The following is a 24,704-nucleotide window of genomic DNA, read 5'->3' on the forward strand; positions in this document are numbered from 1 at the left end:
CCTTACCGCCCCCATCCAACCTGTGCGCCACCCCACGCTGCCTTGCTCCCTCTGCTGCAGCCCCTCGCCGCGATGGCCGCCTCTTCCGTGCGCCGCTCCGGCCTCCTGGTCGACGCCGTGGCCGCCGGCGCCCCACATCGCACTGTCTGGCGCCCGCGCGCCCGCTGCGCCCCAGCGTCCGCTAGCAACCTATGAACGAAATTTTTTTTTTAAAAAAAGAAATTAAAAAATTAAAATAAATAATAAATAAAAAACTTAATTAATTTTGATTAATTAAACTAATCAATTAACTAAAGTAATTAACCTAATTAATTAATTAATTAATTAGTCAATGACAGTGGGGCCTACCCCCTAATTAATCCTGATTAAGGTTAATTAATGTGTTTAATTAAAATGGGTCACTGACAGGTGGGACCCACCTGTCAGGTTGACCAGGTCAACTGATGACGTCAGCAAACACTATTCTGGATAATGTTGATTTAAAAATTAAATAAATTCTAAAAATGATTTAAATCTTTTAAAATAAATATAAAATAAACGTAGCTCGAATGGAAAAACTTTGTACATGAAAGTTGCTCAGAACGACAAGACGAATACGGATACGCAGCCCGTTCATCCGCCATGCATCCCTAGCATAGTGAACACGCAACTTTCCCTCTCCGATTCATCTGTCCAAAAACACGAAACACCAGGAGTAGTTTCCTGAATGTTTCCCCCCTTCGTCGGTATCGCCTATCCCTACGTTAGGTCATGCTTAGCACAACGTATTGCCGTGTCTTGCTTTGTGTTACATTTGATTGCTCTGTTATTTATTGTGTTCCCCCTCCGTTACTTCTTTCCGGTAGACTCCGAGACCATTGTCGTTGTCCGTGTGTTCGACTACATCGGAGACGACCCCTCTCTCTTGCCAGAGCAACCAGGAAAGCCCCCCCTTGATCACCAGATATCACCTACTCTTCTCCCTATTGCTTGCATTAGAGTAGTGTAGCATGTTACTGCTTTCCGTTAATCCTATCCTGATGCATAGCCTGTCATTGTCCCTAGGTCTGCTCACCGGCCGCGTACGCAACGTGCAGGTGTGCAATGGGCGATGGGCCCAGACCCCTGCGCCATAGGATTTAGACCGACGTGTTGACCTCTCTGTTGTTCCTAGGTAGGGCTGTGACATGTTGATCTTCCGAGGTCGGGCATGACCCAGGAAAGTGTGTCCGGACAAAGGGGATCAAGCGTGTTGGGAAATGTGGTGCACCCCTGCAGGGAAGTAAATCTATTCGAATAGTCGTGATCTTCGGTAACATGACGACTTGGAGTTGTACCTTGACCTTATGACAACTAGAACCGGATACTTAATAAAACACACCCTTCCAAGTGCCAGATACAACCGGTGATCGCTCTCTCACAGGGCGACGAGGGGAGGATCATCGGTTAGGATTATGCTATGCGATGTTACTGGGCGAACTTACCATCTACTCTCTTCTTCTGCTGCAAGATGGAGGTTACCAGAAGCGTAGTCTTCGAAAGGACTAGCTATCCCCCTCTTATTCCGGCATTCTGCAGCTCAGTCCACATATGATACCCCCGTTTCCATTTGATACCAATGCATACATATGTAGTGTAGCTCCTTGCTTGTGAGTACTTTGGATGAGTACTCACGGTTGCTTTGCTCCCTCTTTTCCCCCTTTTCTATTCTCGGTTGCTGCGACGAGACGATGGAGCCCAGGAGCCAGACACCACTGTCGACGACAACCCCTACTACACCAGAGGTGCCTACTACTACGTGCAGCCCGCTTACGACGACCAGGAGTAGTTTAGGAGGATCCCAGGAAGGAGGCCTGCGCCTCTTTCGACTTGTATCCCAGTTTGTGTTAGCCTTCTTAAGGCAAACTTGTTTAACTTATGTCTGTACTTAGATATTGTTGCTTCCGCTGACTCGTCTATGATCGAGCTCTTGTATTCGAGCCCTCGAGGCCCCTAGCTTGTAATATGATACTTGTATGACTTATTTTATTTGTAGAGTTGTGTTGTGATATCTTCCCGTGAGTACCTGATCTTGATCGTACATGTTTGCGTGTATGATTAGTGTACGGTCAAATCAGGGGCGTCACAGTCTTGGCCGTGGTGATGGTCTTGGTCGTGGTGGTGTTAGAGCCCGTGGTGGTGGTCTAGGCCGTGGTGGCGGTAGAGCCTGTGGTGGTGGTCTAGCCGTGGTGGTGGTAGAGGCCGTGGTGGTGATCTTGGCCTTGGCGGCGGCCGTAGTGGAGGAATGTTCTCTTGGCTCAATGGACCATTGTCGTATGTGACTTACTATGATCTTGTTCTTTTGGCTCAATGCTTGTGTTGTCATTTTGCATTGTGTGACTAACTATTATATTGCCATTTTCATAGGTATGGAAACAATCAAAGGGGTGGAGGACACGGAGGGGGAAGGTGAGATCCCTTGGTGGTGGGAGGAGGGAGAAGAAGAAGAAGAAGAAGAAGAAGAGAGGAAGAAGAAGAAGGGACAAGGACCGTGACCTTCTTATGAACCAAAATGTGTGCTACTATGTGCTATGAGACGTAAATGACTATGTGTTTTGGCTCAATGTTTGTGTATGACTATGTGATTGGACTACTCTATTGCTGTGTGTGTATGACTATGTGAATTTGAGTACTATATGTGCTATGTCTCCTTTCTGTGTTTTGGACTACTATATGTACAGTGCAATGCCTGACTCTTGGGCGTTGCACTCTGACTTGGTAATTTTCGTGGACGGTCAGTGCTGCAAGCCTTCTGTGGCTCTCTGGATAGCCATGGCCAGTTGAGCAGCGCCTACGAGACGGGCGCTGCACTGTATGGTGCGGCACCTAAGCGTTGGGCGCTGCACAGTACAGTGCAGCGCCTGGATGTTGGGCGCTGCAGTGTTGTTAACTGCCAAACTGCAGAAACAGATGCCATTTTGGCCTCATGCAGCACTCACATAACTTACTTGAACATCGCTAAAATTATTGTAAATTGCACATACTGAACAAAGACAAGTAATAACTTGAACATCACATCATTTAGGACAATTCAACATTACTACTAGTTCGCAAACACAAATACCACACTAGTAAGAGTTCACCAACATATAACATAACCTCACAAGTTCATCAACCTAATGAAACGGCTACAAGAGCACTAACAAACACAAGCACTAATGCCTTCCGCATGTGTTCCTGGTGCCACGCTTGCAGGCAATCTTCTTCCTCCTGGGTGGACGAGCCTCCTCTTCCTGCACTTCCTCCTCCACCTCAGCCTCCGCCTCATCATCCAAGCTAGCCATCCGCGAGGTCCCTACGACCACCTTTGGGTTGACTCTGTTGTCAAAGTCGTTGGGTGTGTACCGGCGTCTGGGCTGCCTAGGCTTGAACATATATGCAGAACGAACTTGAGCGTCCGCCAAAGTCATGTCATCATCAAGCACATGGCCCTATCACACAATCAAACAATATGGTGAAGACCGGCGTCGTAATCAAGTGAGAATCACATCTAGAGGATTAGTCATACCTCTTGGGTGACCGCACCCTCATCATCCAGATAAGTATGTGAGGAACTCACATCGTCCCCCTGATGGTGAGATGAGGGGTCTGATGGTGTACCAGACCTAGAGGCAGATGGTTCATCAAATTCGGGATCACGGCAACCGAGAAGATTTGATAACCGCCTTAACTTCTTGGCCTGACGTTGTAACATGAACAAGTGTATAAGATATCAAACTCCACAACATAGACTGGCTCTCATAGTGAATGCGATATGTACCTTGAGGAATGCTCATAGTGGTCGTAGTGAATGCGATATGTACCTTTTCCAACCGGTGTTTCCTCCAGAATAGACTGACTCTCATCAGCTGCTTTCTTGATCTCGGTGCGTTGCGGATGAGAAAGAATGAACATGTTAGCCATTCAAACATGTGTAATACGGCCAACGGAAAAGTAAAGAAGGAACACTTTACCACATAGTTAATCACCAGAACAGCAGGGACTCCTTGCCCTACCCTGACATCTCTGTTGTACTTCCCCTTTGATAGATCCTCAAAGTTTACGGGTTCTTCAAGAATATCCTCATTATATGCCATGTTGGAAATATGCCCTAGAGGCAATAATAAATTAGTTATTATTATATTTCCTTATTCATGATAATCGTTTATTATCCATGCTAGAATTGTATTGATAGGAAACTCAGATACATGTGTGGATACATAGACAACACCATGTCCCTAGTAAGCCTCTAGTTGACTAGCTCGTTGATCAATAGATGGTTACGGTTTCCTGACCATGGACATTGGATGTCATTGATAACGGGATCACATCATTAGGAGAATGATGTGATGGACAAGACCCAATCCTAAGCCTAGCACAAAGATCGTGTAGTTCGTATGCTAAAGCTTTTCTAATGTCAAGTATCATTTCCTTAGACCATGAGATTGTGCAACTCCCGGATACCGTAGGAATACTTTGGGTGTGCCAAATGTCACAACGTAACTGGGTGGCTATAAAGGTACACTACGGGTATCTCCGAATGTGTTTGTTGGGTTGGCACGAATCGAGACTGGGATTTGTCACTCCGTGTGACGGAGAGGTATCTCTGGGCCCACTCGGTAGGACATCATCATAATGTGCACAATGTGATCAAGGAGTTGATCACGGGATGATGTGTTACGGAACAAGTAAAGAGACTTGTCGGTAACAAGATTGAACAAGGTATCGGGATACCGACGATCGAATCTCGGGCAAGTATCGTACCACTAGACAAAGGGAATTGTATACGGGATTGATTAAGTCCTTGACATCGTGGTTCATCCGATGAGATCATCGTGGAACATGTGGGAGCCAACATGGGTATCCAGATCCCGCTGTTGGTTATTGACCGGAGAGTCATCTCGGTCATGTCTGCATGTCTCCCGAACCCGTAGGGTCTACACACTTAAGGTTCGGTGACGCTAGGGTTATAGAGATATTAGTATGCGGTAACCCGAAAGTTGTTCGGAGTCCCGGATGAGATCCCGGACGTCACGAGGAGTTCCGGAATGGTCCGGAGGTAAAGAATTATATATAGGAAGTGCTATTTCGGCCATCGGGACAAGTTTCGGGGTCACCGGTATTGTACCGGGACCACCGGAAGGGTCCCGGGGGTCCACCGGGTGGGGCCACCTGCCCCGGGGGGGCACATGGGCTGTAGGGGGTGCGCCTTGGCCTACATGGACCAAGGGCACCAGCCCCTAGAGGCCCATGCGCCAAAGGGACAAGAGGAGGGGAGAGTCCTAAAGGGGGAAGGCACCTCCGAGGTGCCTTGGGGAGGATGGACTCCTCCCCCCCTTGGCCGCACCCTTCCTTGGAGGAAGGGGCAAGGCTGCGCCCTCCCCCTCTCCCTTGGCCCTATATATAGTGGGGGGAAGGGAGGGCAACCATACCTAAGCCCTGGCGCCTCCCTCTCCCTCCCATAACACATCTCCCTCCTCCCACAGCGCTTGGCGAAGCCCTGTTGGAATCCCGCTACTTCCACCAGCACGTCGTCGTGCTGTTGGATCTCCATCAACCTTTCCTCCCCCCTTGCTGGATCAAGAAGGAGGAGACGTCGCTGCTTCGTACGTGTGTTGAACGCGGAGGTGCCGTCCGTTCGGCGCTAGGATCATCGGTGATTTGGATCACGACGAGTACGACTCCATCAACCCCGTTCTCTTGAACGCTTCCACGCGCGATCTACAAGGGTATGTACATCCACTCCTCCCTCATTGCTAGATGACTCCATAGATAGATCTTGGTGACACGTAGGAAAATTTTGAATTTATGCTACGTTCCCCAACATGCCGGCGGGCATATCTCAACTCGAGTATTTTCAAGAAGCCATCGTATGTAGTTATCAAAAGCAACTATGCTCACGAAGCTTAGCGCGTGCACTGCTACGAGCTTGCTCCATACAAAGCTGGAAGCGGGTAACATACGAAGCATGCTGCTTGTCCCAGTCCTTTATCTTCTGCTGCCTTCTCCTGTCCAACCTGCATGGTACAAAACCAAACATTAGCAAAATCAAGGAGTGACGATGCTTAGTCAATACGGTTCATGCTCTCTTACCTATGAAGTGCTTTGTCCGTATCCACCCATTCCGGTGGGTGAGGCTGGAACAGACCAAACTAACGAAACACGCGATGTGGCAAATGAAACTCAACCGCCCAGTTGCATATCAGTGGGCACCGCATAAGCCAGAGATCCCTATCCCGCAAGCACATCGGGTTGATGGAAAACTCCTCGGTGTACCCAAGTCTGTCATCGACGCCATATGGCTGCCATACCACCTATGAAATAGGGCAACAATGCAAAATTGGTGACTTTTTTCAGGCAAACATGAGAAATGACTGAAGTAATGACCTCGTTACCTGCTTAGGCGTAATCGTGTCCAACTCGGCAATGTACTTTTCGTACATGAGATTGACATCGTTCGTCATCTCGGAAACCACATCCCACTTGTAAGCCCAAGTGGGGCGCCGTAATTCGTCATCTTCATCTTTATACCAAGGATTAAACCTGACGCTCTTCGGGCGTCCAACAGGCAGATGCTCCCAGCTCCATACAGAAAGTAGAAGCATATTACCACCAATGCCTGCACTATCTGTGATCCTGCGACACGCATCGTCCAGCTGCATATGAAAGAAAAACAATGTTAAGTTGACAGCAAGGGTGCATTGGTAATGAACAAATGAGTTGATAACAAAACAAACCAACTACCTATCGGTACAAGTACGCAAGAGTCGCTGTACCCCAGCTCCATTTGCTATCGAAGACGGTCAACGCCTTCAGCCACATCCATGGAGCGTTCTTGCCCGTGGAGTTGGGAAACAAATTCCTCGAGACAACGTACCACATATAGACACGAGCATGTGTCTGGATCACATCATCAGTGGCATCCACAGGGCACATCGCAAAGTTATTTTGAATCCATGTGAAAGCAGCTCCTGCTGCTTTCCTTACCCTCTTCTTCTTCTCTTCTCCCTCCTCTACATTAGCCTCAGCCTCAGCCTCGGTTGGAGCCATACCGATAAGAGCAATCATCTGCTCGCGCCACCCATCAGAATTGGTGCTCATACAGAGAGGTCTCCCGTCGATAGCAAGACCGGTGATCAACGAGACATCCTCAAGCGTCACGGTCATCTCCCCAGTCCGAAGATGGAAACTGTGCGTCTCCAGCCTCCACCGATCAGCAAGAGCGGACACCAGTGGAGCGTTCAAATTCGGCGTGGACCGGCTGACCAACTGAATCCACAGGAGTAGTCATGCCTGCTTGATGTACGGTGTGTACCGCTCATCGTAAGGCATGGCAGGACCAGAGACCCCGTGATACCGAATCTTCAGAGGTTCAAGCTTCTGCAAAAAACAAGTAATGACAAATCTTAGGGCATATAAATTTCAACTTAAGGAAAATTTGCAAAATATTTAGATTACTCGTTATTATCATATCCTTCTCACGCATCATGTAGGCCCGGTGTTTCGTGTCGTAGACATCGTCGAGAAGCCAAACCATCATTACAAATTTCAAACAATAAACATATATGAGTTCATCTCAAATATCGGTAAACACTCAACATTTCATATGTGTTCATCTAAACATCTCATATGTATTCATCTACAAGAATCTCAACATCTCCTTCTCACACAATGAATAAATGATTGTAAATTCTCATATATGTCTAGTATGGATATGTGTTCAAGTAAATCAACATCTCATATTTCAAATAAACTCAACATTTAATATATATCTAAAAAACTCAACATCTCACATATAGCTACAAAACTCAACATCTCATAATTATCTACAAAACTAGGCATCTCATATATATAGACACACACACACACACAGACGGTCTATTCTGCTAATATTAGCAGAATAATTATTCTGCACACCACTTTGGCACTGTACGCTCAACAGAAGCGCACTGCATCATTTTGACGACGAGCACTCCAATAGAGACTAGTGAACTTCTCGTCGGAAAAAACTGCACGCGTTATTTTTTCGATACTATTTTCGCTCTAATTATTTAACCGTTTATCGAAATGAGGCGTGTAATATACCATTGAAAAGCTATGGATTAGGCGCAACTTCGACATGTTGAACACTTTTCGAGATTCCACACGGTTTAAGAGCAATTTTGAAAATAGTGCGGCGGATGACGAGTGGCAGCGAGCGTTTTTTCGTGTTTTTTTCTAAACCGCTTGTTGGAATGAAGCAAATGATACGCCGTTGGATAGATATCGTCGAGGCGCATATTTTTATATATAAATCTTTCTCTAATTCATTACGGTTTAAGAGCAGTTTCAAATTTACTAAATCGCGGAACTCTGTTTTTCAAATTTTTTGAAATTTTCGGTACTGTTTTTGCTCCAGTTTTCTAACCGTTTGTCGAAACGAGGCATGTAATATGTCGTTGGAAAGCTATGGACAAGGCGCAACTTTCATATGTAGAAATGGTTTCGAGATTCCTTACAGTTTTAAGTTAATTTTGAAAATCGTGCGGCGAACGACGAGTGGTAGCGGCCGTTTTTCGCGAAATTTTTACAAACCGGTTGTCGAAATGATTCAAATGATATGCCGTTGGAAAGATATCGATGAGACACAACTTTTTCATGTAGAACACTCTCTCTAATTCCTTACGGTTTAAGAGCAGTTTTAAATTACCGAAAAGCGGACACTCTGTTTTTCGCGAGACCAAAATCATCGTGAGTACTACGTCGAACAGAAGAACGCACCGCTTCAAACGGAAAACCGCACTGCAGCTGGAAGTCAAGTGAACTTCATGATTTGTTTTTGTCGGACATAAACTTTCTCGCAAAAGTTTTTGTTGTCTTTTTTTCAACTTTTTTATGAACGATAGTGGACCGCAACAGTCCCGAAAATGAACCGCAACACTATCAAAAGTGAACCTCATGAGTTTTTGTTGTATTTTTTCATACTTATTAATTTTTTACGCGCATTGACCAAGTGAGTGGACCGCATAGACGATGGCGAGTGAACCGCGACATATATTGAAGTGAACCACATTACTTTTTTTTTGTTTCGCTAAGTTTTCACACTCCATGTTTTGCGCAAGTGAACCTCATCACTCTCAAAAGTGAACCACATCCAAGGACCAAGCGCACTGTAAGTGTTGATATAGTCGATTGAATTTTGAGACATATGAAACAAATTGCACTTCATACAAAGGGGTAATGAGCTGCAGATGAGAGACTAGGGAACTGCATCAAAACACAAACTACACTTCATACACAGGGATAATGAGCTGCAGATGAGAGACTAGCGAACTGCACCAAAACACACCGAGTCTTTGACAGCACAGCAGCAACACTGCATTGCAAATCCAACACGAAATTGAACTCTATGCGCCGTACTGCAGCAAAACGCACCCGATTCACACCAAATTTTTGGACATGGCTGAACCGGACGAAACCGAAAAATACAGAGTTAATTTTTTGGAATCGGGTGCCTTTTTTCTGATTCGCAACTGAACTGAACTACATGGTGAACAAAACTTGTAAATTCAAAGAAATTATATCACGCCAGGAAGTAAACTTCATGGTCCCGCTTGGGAAGTGCACGTTGGCACCAGCCGGACTGCATCGCCGCGTGCCGGCTGGACGTGCTCCACACACACACCTGCACACACGAGCAAAGTGAGCTGCAACATCGGCCGCCAAAAACGTCTGTCGTCGGAGTGGCAGAAGAGGGAATGGATCTTGCCCGTTGACTACAGAACACTGTCGGATCTCCTCGTCCTGTCGTCTGCAAGCTTGCCGGAGGAGCCGGCCGGAGCACAGCGCCACCAGCCGTGCCACAGTCAGGAGGAAGGTGGTGGAACGGGGAGGGCAGAGTCGCCGGTGACCCCCGTCGCTGAAGAGAGGCAGTGGGGGGTACCTCCCCCCGTCGTGGTCGTGGTAGGCACGCTGGGGGAGAGCATATCATCGCGGGGGAGGGGGGATCCGGCGGTCTTCGTACTCCACGACCATCAGGGAGGCCGGATCCGGCGAGTTCGCATATGGTAGCGCGGGGCCCTGTGGTCGCTGTGAGCGCGGGATCCCCCTAGCTGATCCGGGGATTGGGGAGATGGGCCGCGCGTCGGCGCTTGGGAAGCCAGCCACTGGAGAGGAGGGAGGCGGTAGAGGGAGGGAGGTCCGCGCGCGCCGTTGGTGGAGGCGTCGGGGTCTGGGCGGTCTGGATCGGGGCAAGGAGGTGGAGGAACGAGGGAGGGTGGAGTGGGACGGGAGGTGGTGGCGAAGGCCGCAAGAAGGGCACGCCGACGACGAAGAAGGCGGCGGGATGGGGCGCGCCGGCGGCGCAGAAGGGCCGCGTGATGGGGCGCGCCGGCAGCGAAGAAGGGCGCAGGATGGGGCGCGCCGATGATGAAGGAGACGGCGGGATAGGGCGTGCCGGCGGCGAAGAAAGCGGCTGGATGGGGTACGCCGGCAGCGAAGAAGGCCACGGGATGGGGGCGCCGGCTGCGAGGATGCGCGTGCGAACTCGTGCGGGGAAGAAGGTAGGAGGAGGTGGGGGTCGTGCGCCCGGTCGATGGGTGGAGAAAGTTGGATCGATGGCATTTTTTGTGGTTGCTGCAGTCCATATCGGGGGTGGGTACGTGGTTGGTTTGTTGATTTTTGCAGCGGGGAAGTGTTATTAGAATAAGCTGGGTGTTATTAGAATAAGACTTTTAAGGGGTGTTATCATATATATAATCTAGGTTTCACTAACAAGAATCATATAGTGTGTGGGGGGGATCAAAGGTTCCACCTAATCTTGGTCAAACAAAGATCCAAACCTAGCAAATCAAAGGTTCCACCTAATCTTGGGCAAATCCCTAAAATTGCAACGAGTTTACGGAGGAAAAGAAAGGAACGGAGGAGTTTACTTAGTAGGAGGGATTGGAGATCAAATCCGGGCCTCAAAACTTCAGATCTGAGAGGTGTGTGGAGGGGGATCCGAAGGGGGTGCCGCCGCCGCTGTACAGAGAGCAACTTCCTCAGAGGGGGAAGAACTGCCTGGGAGGGGCTGGCCCGATGCGGCTTAAGTCAATTTGCAGCGTCCAAGCGATAGGCGCTGCACTTTACACAGTGTGGCGCCCAAGCCTTAGGCGTTGCACTGCTGTCTGTGGGACCGCAACTGGACCAGGGATGCCACGCTTGCAGAAGGTGCGACGCCTCAGTCCAAGGCGCTGCACAGTAGTGTGCGGCGCCTAGCTGTCGGGCGCCACACGAAAGGGTCATCATTGTGAAAAAATTTCGAAAGCAGGTCAGTTTGTGATTTGATTTCGCCCTCGGGTCAAATATGTGATTTCTGCCTGAATATGAATGAAAACTGTTGGTGAAAGAGCAACAAGATCAAAAATAGCTCGTAGAAGAAATAAACATAAGCCTAAAAGAACAACTTTCTGTCGAATAAACATGTTTTTTGTGGTAGCTAGCTAGCTAGCTGAAGTTGTTATCCATTTATTATCTCCCACGGTGGAGAGATTGGCCTATTTCTCTCACAGTATTTGTCCATTTATTTTCTTTCACGGTGGAGAGGTCGGCCCATTTCTTGATGCTCAAAAGACATATATTGCGTAAAAAAGACTCTGCAAACGGAAATAACTTTGTGTGCAGATAAAAGTCAAACCGCCAGAAACAGTTAAACCATACAAAGGATACTGCATCTTCACTCCACCCATAGCTAAGTCCAGTGAGTCGTCAACCACAGCCACATCCAGGAGTATGTCCATCAGCCATCACCAACATGACTCGCCTAACGGGTGGCCCATAGTACACTGCAAACAAAAATCAACACTGAAAGGATATCTATGTGAGCATGGATTCTCTTCTTTATTGGATGTACAAGGCGAGTGCAAATATTTGTGGTGTTTGGACATTCGAGAAGCTCTAGGAACACAATTCAAGTTCAAACAGTCTTTTTTTTTTCAAAGTTTCTTTCAATAAAAATTTATGTTTTTCCGTTGACCTCCTTGATTGTTCAAACAAAATAGTTTTTACACGTATTCGAGCATTTTGGATGGCAAAAAATCCAAAAAAAACCTTTTTACTATATTATTTGAATTTACTGTTCACGCCCAGATGCAGATGCACCTGGTCACCAAATCACGGCTCTCATTTGCAGTACTATAGGACTAAAACCAAGCAAGCATTTTTTTATGCTATATGAGTTGTGCTACATCCAGGTCGGCAGTACCTTCCAGAATTCATGCATCGGTGGCTGTACATTTTCCTCCATTTCACTCGGAAAAAATTGATATGCATGGACTCTCTCCACACGTCTGGTCCTTGTCCTTTCAAATGGAGCTGCACAAACTTGGGTCCACTCTTGTCGGTCTTATCATCGTCCGACTGACTTTTTCTTTTCGAGGGTCGAGACTATAAAAAAATATTCATTCCAAGATAATAGAGTTAACCAAGTGGTCATCTTGGTAAGCTATCAGCACAAATTTGCAAACAAGATAATAGAGTTACGGTCTGCTAATACAAACATTGGAACACTGTTTAGGACCCGGGCCCCGCCCAACTAACAAGCGGTGTTACCTTGAGACCGACCGATATTAGAAAGACTATCAACTACTCTATTTTGGTTACGGCCTAACTAGAGTAGTTGACTATCAACTACTCTATTTTGGTTACGACCTAACTTCAAAGGTTGTCTCAAAAAAAAAAACCTAACTTCAAAGGAATAAACTCTCTTGTGGGCAGGAGAAGCATGATTTTGGTTATCCAATGTCCATACGCAGAGCGATCTCGAGAGTCATTTGTCAAAGCAGGAGCAACAATGGCATCAGCATTGTCAGACCGGATCACGACGGGGGCTTTGGATTGCTATATGGACGGATCGGACCCTCTATGATTGCCTTGATCTCCACCTCCACTGCATCATTACAATTGAATAAGTATCTATAAACTGCAAAAATTACCGATCCTTTGAATCTCTGAGAATCATACTGGTTCCTGCTTCCCCGGTTTCCTTGACAAAAGATCCAGCTTTTCGGTAGCCAAAACGTACGCACTCTTTTCGAGGCCGTGTTCAATACCGCACAAAACAGCCGACGCGTTCCCGTGAAGACAGTATCGTCCAGCTGATTTTCTTCCCCGTCTAGTCAAGCTGCTTTCGAAAGAACCCTCATGGCATATCCAACCATATAGTACTATGAAATAATACAAAATCAGGCATGCATACCTAGCTTAGCTAGACCATGTCAACGAACATTGATAACCCACAAGCAACTCGTGTGCACAGCAAGGAATTAACCATTGCACACATCACATTCGCTCGAACAAATATGTTAGTACACATAAACGACGATAAGACATCGACGCGTTAATCTGAATATGTTTGTTCAACACATATGTTGTGTGCATATACATATAGGAAGACGTTAGCAAAACAGCGATACAAGATAATAAAAAAATGCTCATGAAGGAAATAAAAATAGCATAAATGAACCACTTTTTCGTTGAATAAAATGCATTTTGTGCTAGCTAGCTGAAGTAGTTGTCCATTTCTTTTCCTCCACGGTGGAGAGGTGGGCCTATTTCTTGATGCTCAGGAGACATATATTGCATAAAAAATGACTCTAGAAACTGAAAAAACTGTGTGCGGATAAAAAGTCAGACCGCCAGGAACAGTTAAACCATACAAAGGATACTGCATCTTCACTCCATCCATAGATAAGTTCAGTGACTCGTCAGCCGCAGCCACATCCAGAAGGATATCCATCAGCCATCACCAACATGGCTCTGCCTAACAGGTGGCCAATAATAGTACACTGCAAACAAAAAATCAACACCATCAGTCCCCCCACAGTCCACACCACTCCCTTCATCTGAAACCACTGAAAGAATATCCATGCCTATGGCTTTCTTTCTTTGCAACTCCAACCACTAAAAAACACAACACATCACCTCAAGAAAATTCCACTGGTCAAATCGTCAGTTCATAGTACAACTAGATTTGATTACTTCTGTCTCATTATATTTACATTTCATCAGGTAAAGATTCAAGGAGGAGCGACGCCGTTGGGTTCAACATACATCCTGGCACCTAGTCGAACTATATGTTTCCTGTGAGCCATGTATGGTAGTATGGTTTAGCATACACCAGGCAAGACTCAAGCAGCGCCATGGCTGTACTCCGATCCTAACCATGCTTCTTAAGAATAACCTTTCTAACTTTTGCTACACAAAGATATCGACAGTTTAGATGCTACGGATGGCTAGTGGACATAAGAGTGTAAGAGGTGCACTGTCACAATTGTTCGGCCCTTCTTCTTCGCATCTGAGCTCCCCAGGATAGGTTCTCTTCTGCATCCTTCACCGTGCTCCGCTTCTTCAGCTCGGATATTTGGCCTTCCCACGATGTCCTCCAGCCAGACTTCTCTTCCTGTTCCTGTGGTATGGTTCACAAAGGCGGGAAGTTAGCGTGGAGAAAGAGAAAGCTCTACAGAAAGTTGGAACTTCGCAAGGAATATAACAACCAATCGTTGACAATTGCCATGGACATTGTTAATTCCACATCATCAACAGTGATATGTAAAGGGACATCACCAAAGATAGCTCACTCCTGCAATTTTCATCCATACACGTAGGATACCACTTTCCAAATGATTAATCTTTTTAGATTTCTTGTCAAATCTGACAACGCCAAATTAACAAATCTCACCCATGCGATTCTTTCTTTTTCTTCTGCAAATTATTAGCATGAAAATGACTTCTCTAAATCCATCTGAACAGACACCAGCCATCATCATGCCACATGTGCATATATTTTACATCCACCGAATTCATTCATATTCGTATATGACATCGCACATAGGGGGAGTTTCTGTATTTCTTATTCTGTCTGTTTGTGAATGAAAGGTCATACATCAAGCATATGGGGTGGTTAGTCGTCAAGCACCAAATATTGGGATCTGTTGAGGAGGCCTAGAAGATCTCCAATCTAGTTTTTTTTTCCCTAGTCCTAGAATACTCCTGAATTAGCCAGCCAGCCATCTCAAGCCAGGGTGGATCCCACATGAATGATATGTTAAACTAGGATCCCACATGAATGATATGCTAAACTATGAGTTTACAGGTGTCTTAACTGAATAAATAAGCTAGCACAGAGTTATTGAGGTTTTCTATTGAGGAATCTTGTTAAATATATTGAGGATTAGCCTAAAATGTTACTATCAGGTTCAGGTATTAACACAAGCCAAAGTCTGCATACAAAAGCAGAGCATCAAAATGTGAGGCTCATTTGTAAAACCATCTGAATCCAACAAGGTTTGAAGGATTAACTAAGACAACAATTTGAATTAAAACCACAGGGGGATTCAGTTGCGATCAGGAATCTGAGGGGCAGATCATGATGCGGAGAATTTCCATCCATTATTATTATTATCTAAAAAGGGAAGTAACAGTTTGACGAGCTGGAGGAGAGGAAATGGTGGAGATGACGTATGTATGTATGTACGCACCTGGTGGTAGAAGGCGGAGGCGTCGTGGCGCCGCGCGGCGGGGGAGAAGGCGAGGCGGCAGACGCCGCGGGCGAGGGCGCGGTCGTAGGTGGTGCGGCGGCTGGGGTCGGAGAGCGTCTCGTAGGCCTCCTGCACCTGGATGAAGCGGCGGGTGTGCTCCTTGGCGGCGTCCGGCGGGGACACGTCCGGGTGGTACTTGCGCGCCATCCGCCGGTAGGCCGCCCGCACGTCCTCGAAGCTGCTCCCCTCCGCCGAGATCCCCAGCAGGTCGTAGAACGTCGGCTGCTGCTGAACCGCCGTGTACGCGCTCGCGGCTCCGGAAGCGGCGGCCGCCGCCGCCCGCGCCCGCGTCGCCGCGCGGGGCGGGGGCCGGAACCCGGCGCGGCCCCCGCCGCCCGCGACGGCGAAGGCGGCGGGCGCGGGGGAGGCGGCGAGCTGGGGCATGTGTCGCTCCACCTGACCTGACCTGATCTGATCTGCTTAGCGTGCGCGCTTGCTTTGCTTAGCCGTGGGAGCAGAGAGTGGTGGTGCTGCGATTTTTAATTGGGAGCGAGGGGGGCGTGGAGAAGATATAGAGAGAGATTTCTCCAAGATATGTGTGGAGTCGCTGTCCGGCCATTGTCCGCTTCTTTACCCCACTTGTTGATGTGTTGGCTTGGCTCGCGGTGTTGGCCTACGACCAGCAAAATTGTCAAGGATTATTACTGTTTTGCATCTGAAACCAAGCCGATTTTTCTCCGTTTTTCACTTTAGAAAAGAGAGGAGATTATATTCCACACGTCTGGTCCATTTTGTCCCGCACAAGGATGCGTCCACTCTGCCCCGTCTTGTCACCTCTGACCAACTTGGACGGTGTTATTATGACTTGAGTTGGAGCCATCTTGCATTTGTTCCTCGCCTAGTTAAGCTGCTGCCCAACGAACCCTAACGACGCATCCAACCATTGGAACGGAGGGAGTACATGAAAACGATAAAAAACAGGCATGCATTCCATATCACCGAACGTTGCAGAGGGATTACCACTGTTGCACGCATCACATTCGGTCCATTCTGGGAAAATGGAACTTTTATTGAAGAGAAGCAAATGAAACGTTTTCATGAAAATTCTCATAGAATCGAGAATGAAGTTTTCATTCTGTACATGCTAGATCATGAATTAGTAACTGCATCCAATCTCCGAAAAGTCCCGATTGTTTCGGTTTTTGAAATGAGACATTTAGGGAATCCTCATGAATAGGATCAAACCTCATTCCATGCTATTTCCATAAGAAACATATTTGCATGCATATACACACACGCCCATGTTGGATGCTAGATGCAGGGCACACATCCATGTCCAGCAGTGCCTTCAAGGATTCATGCATGAGTGGTGGCATGTTTTTCTCCATTTCACTTGTAAGATAAGATTAATGTTGTTCTGCGGCCTGCGGGGATTGTGAAATATGATTACACATTGCCAATTTCCACTTGTCTGGTCCTCCTTGGTGCAGGTGAGCACGTCCGCGAAGTCTGCAAACACCCGCATTGATCTTTTTTGCATCAAGACAACAAGGTCACTAAAGCAACAGTGATTAGCTTATTTTCGTTTTCGCAGCCCGTCCACTTGCATCCCAAGTCCATGTCCCTTCCAAATGGACCAGACAAAGAGCTCCCTATAATTATCGTGTTCCGACTGACTTTTGATGAGGTCTAATATGATGGTATTATTTACATTAGCTCCACCTTGCCCTTCCTCCTCGTCTATTCATACTTGAAGCACAAACCTGCCTCTCGAGACATCCAACCACACATGAAACGAAATATGAAATACAAAAAAAAAAAAAAACACGCATGCATACCTAGACCGTGTCAACAAGCAACTCGTGCGCACGGCAAGGGACGCACAAATCACAAGAAAATTACTACACACGCAAGCAAACGACGATAAGACGTCGACGCGTTAATCTTGATCCTCGTTGTTAATCAATGCCAAAATTTTAGACCATGTGAGTGACGTACAGCCAGACGCGAAACAAAAGCACGCATCATATGCATACACGCATATTTGGACCGTGTCAACAAACCGTTGGTAACCACGAGCTACCTACCTGCGTACATGGCAAAAGAGTCGCAAAGTGCAGAAATATAATTTAACAACAGAGATAAGACGGCGACGTGTTGGCATACACATCTTGATCCTCGACGTTCATCATGCCAGGTTTTTTATATGGTTTTGCATGCACATCAACGGGATCCGATATGCACCAACATTCGTCTACATTGTTAGGTCAGGGCTCTCTTTAGCCGCCTTCTAAACAGTAAACAAAACAACACCCTCGTGTAACTGGAGAGGGATTAACAACGCGGCTTTTTGCTTGGACACAGGAAAAACAAGGTGCTTAACTAGTGCTCGATGGTTTCGAGGGGCGGCCTGGCCGACCACGACTTTGATCAATCAAAATAATAGCAAATGGCCCTAGTACCCTTTTAACAGTGTGCGGAGGTCAGCAAAGCACACGAGCCATTGCGCGTTGCTGATTGCTTGGCTGATGTCAGTGTGGTATCTGATACTTGCACCTACATATCCCTAGTGTTAATTCATCGGATATATCTATAACCAACTGTCTCACAAATAATTCATACATCAACCCAGAATCCAAACAGCCAAATCATCTTAACTCGCTGATAAGATTTAATTTGCTCATCTTGTCATCTGCTAAAATACAATCAAAACTAAACTATGATCTGGCAGGACAAACTCGCTATGTCCATTTATTCATCTTTGTTGGAACGAAGACAATACAAGCGCAGGAAGAAAATGGAAAACGGTTACCAAGACTTATTCAGATACAACTCTGTAATGCTAGCACGCCTATAACTCGTTCAAGAATGTAAAAACAAACGCCGAATTTACCATCACGAACCAATAATGGGTTGAAGCAGAAGAACATATAACACATTAAAGGCTGGATTTCTGGACCTGAATAATTACTTCTGGTGTTATTGCTACACTACATCTCTTGAAACAAATATTCAGCAATTTGTAGGTGCAAGCCTTGTCACCTACTTCTCCCTAGACAGTTAACACTTGTATATCTTAGAATTAAGCCTCCCATATAATTCATACATCAACCCAAAACCCAAACCCAATACCAAATGTCAAGAGATTTCATTCGATAGATCCAAGCAACCGCATAATCAGTGACTCGCCAATACTGTTTAGTTGGCTCAGTCCGTCAACTGCTAGACGCTACTCAATCAGCGACAGGGCGAGACTAGAAAAACGATCTAGCACGGACAGTACTTAGAAAGATCCGGATCCCTGGAACAAACTTGCTATGTCCATTGTACTGTAGCCATCCTATTCAACACAAGCAAATAAAAAAGGCAGAAAAGGCATCAAGTTTATAACTACTAAACTGACATGGTTGCATACTATTGTAACTTGTTGAACAGTGTACAAAGTTCCTATCAAGAATCCAGTCCAATGGACAATGGAATAGGCTATATGGCATAAAACATATCTCGCTATCTATCAACACTGCTTTGTTGACATGGATAAGTATTTCTGGTGTTCACTCTAACCAAGTCCACGGCATAAATCCTTACCTCTTCTACACACAAAGCAGCTTTTAAAGTTAGCATGGCCTGTCCCCTCCCAAACATGTTCCAGGTTCCAACGGCAACCAGCTTTCAAGAAACCTGCACATGTTTTTCCAACCAAAGCACCAGTCACAGCAGGTGAGGAGTAACTAGCAAAGTTACTCTTTGCAGAGGACAGGTGCTTCCGAAACGAACAAACATGTGCAAGAGCAAAAAGAAGACAAGGAATGATAATATTTAAAGGCATGCTGCTTATCTCTGGAACTATAAAGGAACACCCTGGAGTAAATGTTCCGACTTTATCAACAATTGCCTCACATCAGACACTGCCTTCTCAAGCGAGCCCCTGTCACTCAGGAAAGGGGGAAAAGGAAAAAGGAAAAGGGAAGGAAAAATCATGAATGCCATGGCACAAACTCAAGACATTTATTTTAGGCAGGGTGAGAATTGAGAAGCACACAAAATAACAAATAAATTCTACAGCAAAATTGTCTACATTCATCCAAAGGAGTAAACAACTACTGAACATAACATACGGATCAATTAAGCTGCTGAACTTTTTGAATCATCAGATCATTACTGATAAAAGATGCACATGAGAGAATCATACGCAAAGACACAGCACATAATGCAAACTCAATCAAAATATGTTCACAGTATGTAGATAAACATCTCAGACCATTGCACCAGCCAAGCATGCCAACTGAAATGTAGCATAGCCTAGAGACAAGTTGTTTAATCTTTCATAATGGACTTTACTTGAGTATGGATAAGTGCGCACTCCCTTGAATCTTCAATTCACACCGCAGAATCAGCTCCGACTCTTCACAAGCCTGCAACGACAAATATATATGGTTGGTTTTGACCTCACTGTGCTAAATCACCTTACAATCTCCAGTGTTACATTTAGAAGTTTACTCCAAGGAGCAAATCTCCATCAATTAAGTTAACGAGGAATACATTTTTATAGATCAGATGAACACTCTGGTCGGCACTGAAGCCCTCCAAAAGATCTTCATATCCTGCAAATAAAACTCCTAAATCAGAGAGGAGATAACAAACACCAGTTCAGCAATGCATCCATTGTATGAGTAGACTCTGCAATCAGCCAACTGAACGATGTGGCAGGTAAACACTGTGGTTAATATCACATGGCAGACTCTTCGGTGCCCCCTAAAGCGCCATCTCCTTCAAGTCCATGTTGCCCATTAATGTCGGACACAGTAGAGCACATATCTTCCTCGGCTTTCTGCTTTGATGCAGGCAATAGAGCATCTGCTGAGCATTTATTTGTACCAGTTTCATCAGCAAATCGCTGGTCTTCCTGGATGACCAGATCTGCTCCTTCTAATGAAGCATTTCGCAGCCTAACTTCAGTGTCATGCTTCAAGCCATCAGAGTCTGAACCAGCTTCTGACTGATTAACCATCCTATCAGGAGACCTCCCTTTATGAAGGTTCTTTTTATCTGAAGACAAGGGATCATCAAGGAAATTGTATTTCCTAGGTCGAGTGCCCTCTTCTGATTTCTTCGACTCATGCTGGTCAATACCATCCCTATGATATTTATCCCTGGAATGCCTTGAACTTCTATGGGACCGTGAAGATGAATGACGCGAACTTTTATCTCTGGAATGTCTTGATTCATCTTCTCTGTATTTTCTGTCCTTGCGAGAAGAATCGTCTTTGTCATACTTCTTGCCATCTGTCTTCGTCTTGGTACTCCTAGTTGTGTCATGTTTCTGAATATTATCGCCATCCTCTCCCAAGCTTCTCTTCTCAGATTTTGACCTTGGAGAATCAACATCCTCAATACTGTCTTCATTCTTCCTCTTGTCATACTCCACGGCACCAGCAGCATCATGTCTAGATTTCTTGTGATTGCCATTGTCAATATCCAGTAATTCATCTTCAGATACAGATGAACTCCTCTTATGAGGAACAACAGAACTATCTGCATTCTTATCCACTGCGTCCTTCACAGACCTTTCATCTTTGCCACCTCTAGTACCTCTATCAGATCTTTTTTTGTCATCCTGCACCTCAGATCTTTTGACATCCTTCTTATCACTGTTACGGTGCTTTCTCTCTTGAGATCTGGATCTTGAATGCCTGCTATGACGAGAAGAGCGCTGATCACGTGCTGGTGATGACTTGCTCCCTTTATGATGTCGTGGTGACCTTGAACCAGCCCGAGCTGACCTTCTTGATTTTGATGGGCTTAAACTTTCTTCCCTTTGCCGCTTCGGTGACCGAGAATCAGCTCTTGATGGCTTCTTAGACCTCGGGCTTATACTTCTGCTCCTGTTCCTCCTTGAACTAGATGAGTAATGATCACGAGACCTGTCACTCTCTCTTCTCCCAGACCTGCTATATTTGTCCCTATCATCCCTATATGATCGGTCACTGCCATACTTTGAGTGGTGAGATCTCGACGGAGATCGTGATCGGTGATCCCGGGAGCGTCTAACTGGCGGAGAGTAAGAGCGATCCCGCCTACTCCGACGGTACTTGATAGGTGATCTTGACCGAGACTTGGATCTACGAGAAGGGGGCGATGGCGATCTGTAAAGCAAATAATAAACTGGTCAGGGTTCCTTCTGCAGTTTAAAACCAAAAGAAATTATGCTGTTGATAGTCCTACTCTGAGATATCTCATTCTACTTCACATGTTCCATAAAACCATAGATGCATAAACGTAAATGATGAAATGTATGCCAAATAAATAGAACATCATCAAAAAGGAAGCTATCTCTTCAGAACAAACATGTGTTTCTATATCCTAAAAAATTAAGGCATGTACAATAAAAATATATATATATAATCGCTTTCACACAACCAATAACTAAAGAACTGTCTGAGTAAAGACAGTCTGCTTCTAATCTCACGTTGTAATGTATAAGTAGAGCAAAATCAGGAACAAGAACTATCTGTTACCATAATACTGGAAAAGATGACAATGATTCATGTATAATCCAACTAGTCAAACATTACCTTGACTTCTCTTTGGCATCCTTTTCTTCTGCACTTTCCCCACCAAAGCCCTCTGCTTTCAACTTCCTGCTTATCTCAGCAGCCCGTGCAGCTGCTGCATCAGTGGCATTTTTCATGGTGGCTGCACGTACAGCGGCCTGCTGAGCGGCTATTGACGTCTGCATCAACAGTGACTGCTGGAATTGCATCTGTTGCATCTGAACAGCTTGCTGCATCATCATAGGTAAATTGCTATTTGCAATACTAGTTTTTTGAGGAAGAGATTTAGCCATCTCAACATTCAAGGGGCGACCACCAACATCCACGTTACTGAGGGCCAATGCCGCGGTTGCTTCTTCTGGTTTGGAATACTCAACATAAGCAATATGTTTCGAGTCTGTGATAGTACAATCAACAACTTTGCCACAGTACCCAAATAGCTGCTTAATGGTCTCCACCGTAAGAATTGGGCTCAGGTTGCTAATCTGAACAATTTTCTTCAGAGCCTCAGCTTTCTCGGCTTCCGTCATACCTACAGGGACTCAACATGCAGGTGAGCGACATGACTAAAAAAATAAAGTGCATGAAATAACTCATAAGAACACATAGTATACAGTAAACCTTAAGGTGTAGTCATGCTAAATAATACTACCTCTGTATCAAAATATAAGGCGTTCGTTTTTGTAGGCTAAACTAGCCTAAAGAAACATCTTATATTTTGATACAGAGGGAGTACAAAATAGCATCAAGATTTTGTAACTGGACTTGCTACGTAGGCGTGCAGTGTAATTTAAGAACCTTATATTATAGAGATAGCATTGTAGGCTTGCGACCTAACATGTCTGTATTATTGATTCGGCATACTGAGGAAGAACACAGGACCATCAGGCAAATTTTAATTAATCCTACTAGTTCAACAATAGAGCGCACATGTTGAGAATTCCTTGAGAATTGGCAAGTATTACCTGATGAAGCCTGCTCTGCAGCTTTGGAGTCAGCTTGCATCTTAGCAGCATGTGCCTGAAGCGCCTGAGCAGCCATGATAGCCTGAGCGGCTGACATGGCTGCCGCGGAGGGTGCCATGGGAGCATGGCTGAGCGCACCCATGGACGTAGTGGCAGCCATGACAGACATGAGCAGCTGCTGTGGCGGGTGGCTGAACTTGCAGTCCATTCCCTTGGTGCACTTCCCATTGATGTGCTCCCGGCATATCTCACCCAACGTGGAACCAACGCCTGGCAGGACGACACCACCAGAAGCGCCAGAGGAGGCACCAGGGATGAGGCCGAGCAAGCCCGGGAAGGAACCAGGCATGGAGCCAGCGTAGTTTGGCATGTTGGGCATGGTCTGGTTGAGCATATTGGGGTAACCGGACGAGGCGGCAGGGTAGGCGGACGAGGTGGTGGGGAAGGCTGCGGCGGCAGAGGCGGCCGTGGCCGCGCTGAAGAAGACCGGGAAGGGGCTCCCCATGATGGGCGAGCCGTCGAGGTCGATGTGGACCATGTAGTTGCCGCGCTTGGGGACTGCGTAGGTGACGGCGTAGGATCCGTCGCCGTTGTCCCTGACGCCGCCATCTAGGTCGTCGCCGCCGACGCCAGCCGCGGGGCAGATGCGGACGCGGACGCGGGCGCCGCCTACGGAGACCCTGCGCCCGTCGCGGTCCTTCCCGACGACGGTGAAGGTGGCCGGCGCGCCCGCGGAGCCGCCGGCGATGCCGGGGCCCGCGGCGGAGGACTTGGAGGGGTCGACGGGGCCGGGAGGGGCGCCGGGGCGGTCGTCGTCGTCGGAGTCGGATTCGGGGTCGGGGCGGAAGGAGGGCTCGGCGGGGGAGGAGGGCCGGTCGTGGCGCTCCGGGTCGGCGTCCTGGGGGGACTGGTCGGCGTGGGCGGTCGCGGAGAGGGCCCTGAAGGTGGCGTCGAAGGCGGCCTTGGCGGCGGCGGCGGTGTCGGCCTCGGACTTGAGCTTGGCCTCCTCGGCCTGGCGGACCCAGATGGGCTTGGGCGCCGCCATGGGAGCGAGATGCGAGATCTCGGCGACGGCAGAGCTAGGGTAAGCTTTCTAGGGTTTGGCTTTGGCTTGGCTTCGCGGAGAGGAGAAGACGAGGATCAGATGGGATGCCGGGATAGATTAGGAGAGGAATATTTTTGTTTTTTTTATCATGAATGGGAAAGGAATCAGAGGACGACGGTGATACTGCCCAAAAACCTGGCCAACTGGGCCGTGCCTGGCAGGCCGGCCCGTTAGCACGCGTGCCTGGCCCGTGACGGGCCGGCCCGGCACGTGGTTAATCGGGTTGTGCCCGGCCTGTGGCCCGCATAGAGCCGTGCCTGGGCCTAGAGGTTGGGCACGCGTGCCGGATTTATTTATTTTAAATTATTTTTAATTTTTTTATAGGCTAATAGGTAGCCCAATATGCCTGGGCCTAGAGGCTGGGCACGCGTGCCGGCCAGGCACGGCCCATTTAGTTTTTTAATTATTTTTTATTTTTTATAGGCTAAATAATAGGTGTATTGACACGTTTAGCCGTCAATACACTAATATTAAATGGGCCTGGGCCTGGTAAGGCAGCACACGTGCCGGCCCCGCATGGCCTGTGTAGTTCGCGTGCCTATCCGCGCCTGTATAATCCAGGCCGGGTCGTGTTGTGTCGTGCCGA

At 46.9% G+C, this 24,704-nt stretch overlaps 2 protein-coding genes across 4 annotated transcripts; both read right to left on the bottom strand.

Annotated features, from left to right (window-relative positions):
* Window positions 1-13,973: 13,973 nt before the first annotated feature.
* Window positions 13,974-16,044, bottom strand: LOC123060214 (chaperone protein dnaJ 20, chloroplastic). Its single transcript, XM_044482803.1, has 2 exons — window positions 15,495-16,044; window positions 13,974-14,422 (listed from the first exon to the last, which is right to left on the bottom strand). The coding sequence occupies exons 1-2, from the start codon at window positions 15,936-15,938 to the stop codon at window positions 14,282-14,284; spliced, it is 585 nt and encodes a 194-aa protein (XP_044338738.1). The 5' UTR covers window positions 15,939-16,044; the 3' UTR covers window positions 13,974-14,281.
* Window positions 16,045-18,852: 2,808 nt separating this feature from the next.
* Window positions 18,853-24,186, bottom strand: LOC123060215 (uncharacterized). Of its 3 annotated transcripts, XR_006427810.1 has the most exons (5): window positions 23,014-24,186; window positions 22,070-22,580; window positions 20,037-21,640; window positions 19,836-19,909; window positions 18,853-19,422 (listed from the first exon to the last, which is right to left on the bottom strand). XR_006427810.1 is itself a non-coding variant. In XM_044482804.1 (3 exons), exons 1-3 carry the CDS (start codon window positions 24,056-24,058, stop codon window positions 20,224-20,226), a joined length of 2,973 nt encoding a protein of 990 aa, XP_044338739.1. In that variant the 5' UTR covers window positions 24,059-24,186; the 3' UTR covers window positions 19,681-20,223. The 3 variants fall into 3 exon arrangements, 1 of the variants encoding a protein (XP_044338739.1); XR_006427809.1 differs by lacking the exon at window positions 18,853-19,422 and having other exon boundaries at window positions 19,681-19,909; XM_044482804.1 differs by lacking the exon at window positions 18,853-19,422 and having other exon boundaries at window positions 19,681-21,640.
* Between the last annotated feature and the right edge of the window lie 518 nt (window positions 24,187-24,704).

This window comes from Triticum aestivum, chromosome 3A (assembly GCF_018294505.1).
Source record: "Triticum aestivum cultivar Chinese Spring chromosome 3A, IWGSC CS RefSeq v2.1, whole genome shotgun sequence".
Lineage (NCBI taxonomy): Eukaryota > Viridiplantae > Streptophyta > Magnoliopsida > Poales > Poaceae > Triticum > Triticum aestivum.

What these genes read in the sequence shown, in the direction of transcription:
- LOC123060214 (XM_044482803.1), bottom strand. Translation starts at nt 15,938, where the DNA reads ATGCCCCAGCTCGCCGCCTCCCCCGCGCCCGCCGCCTTCGCCGTCGCG. An exon ending in CCTCCGCCTTCTACCACCAG is followed by an intron (nt 14,423 to 15,494) that starts GTGCGTACATAC and finishes ACCATACCACAG; the next exon opens with GAACAGGAAGAGAAGTCTGG.
- LOC123060215 (XM_044482804.1), bottom strand. Translation starts at nt 24,058, where the DNA reads ATGGCGGCGCCCAAGCCCATCTGGGTCCGCCAGGCCGAGGAGGCCAAG. An exon ending in TGCAGAGCAGGCTTCATCAG is followed by an intron (nt 22,581 to 23,013) that starts GTAATACTTGCC and finishes GAGTCCCTGTAG; the next exon opens with GTATGACGGAAGCCGAGAAA. An exon ending in GATGCCAAAGAGAAGTCAAG is followed by an intron (nt 21,641 to 22,069) that starts GTAATGTTTGAC and finishes TTTGCTTTACAG; the next exon opens with ATCGCCATCGCCCCCTTCTC.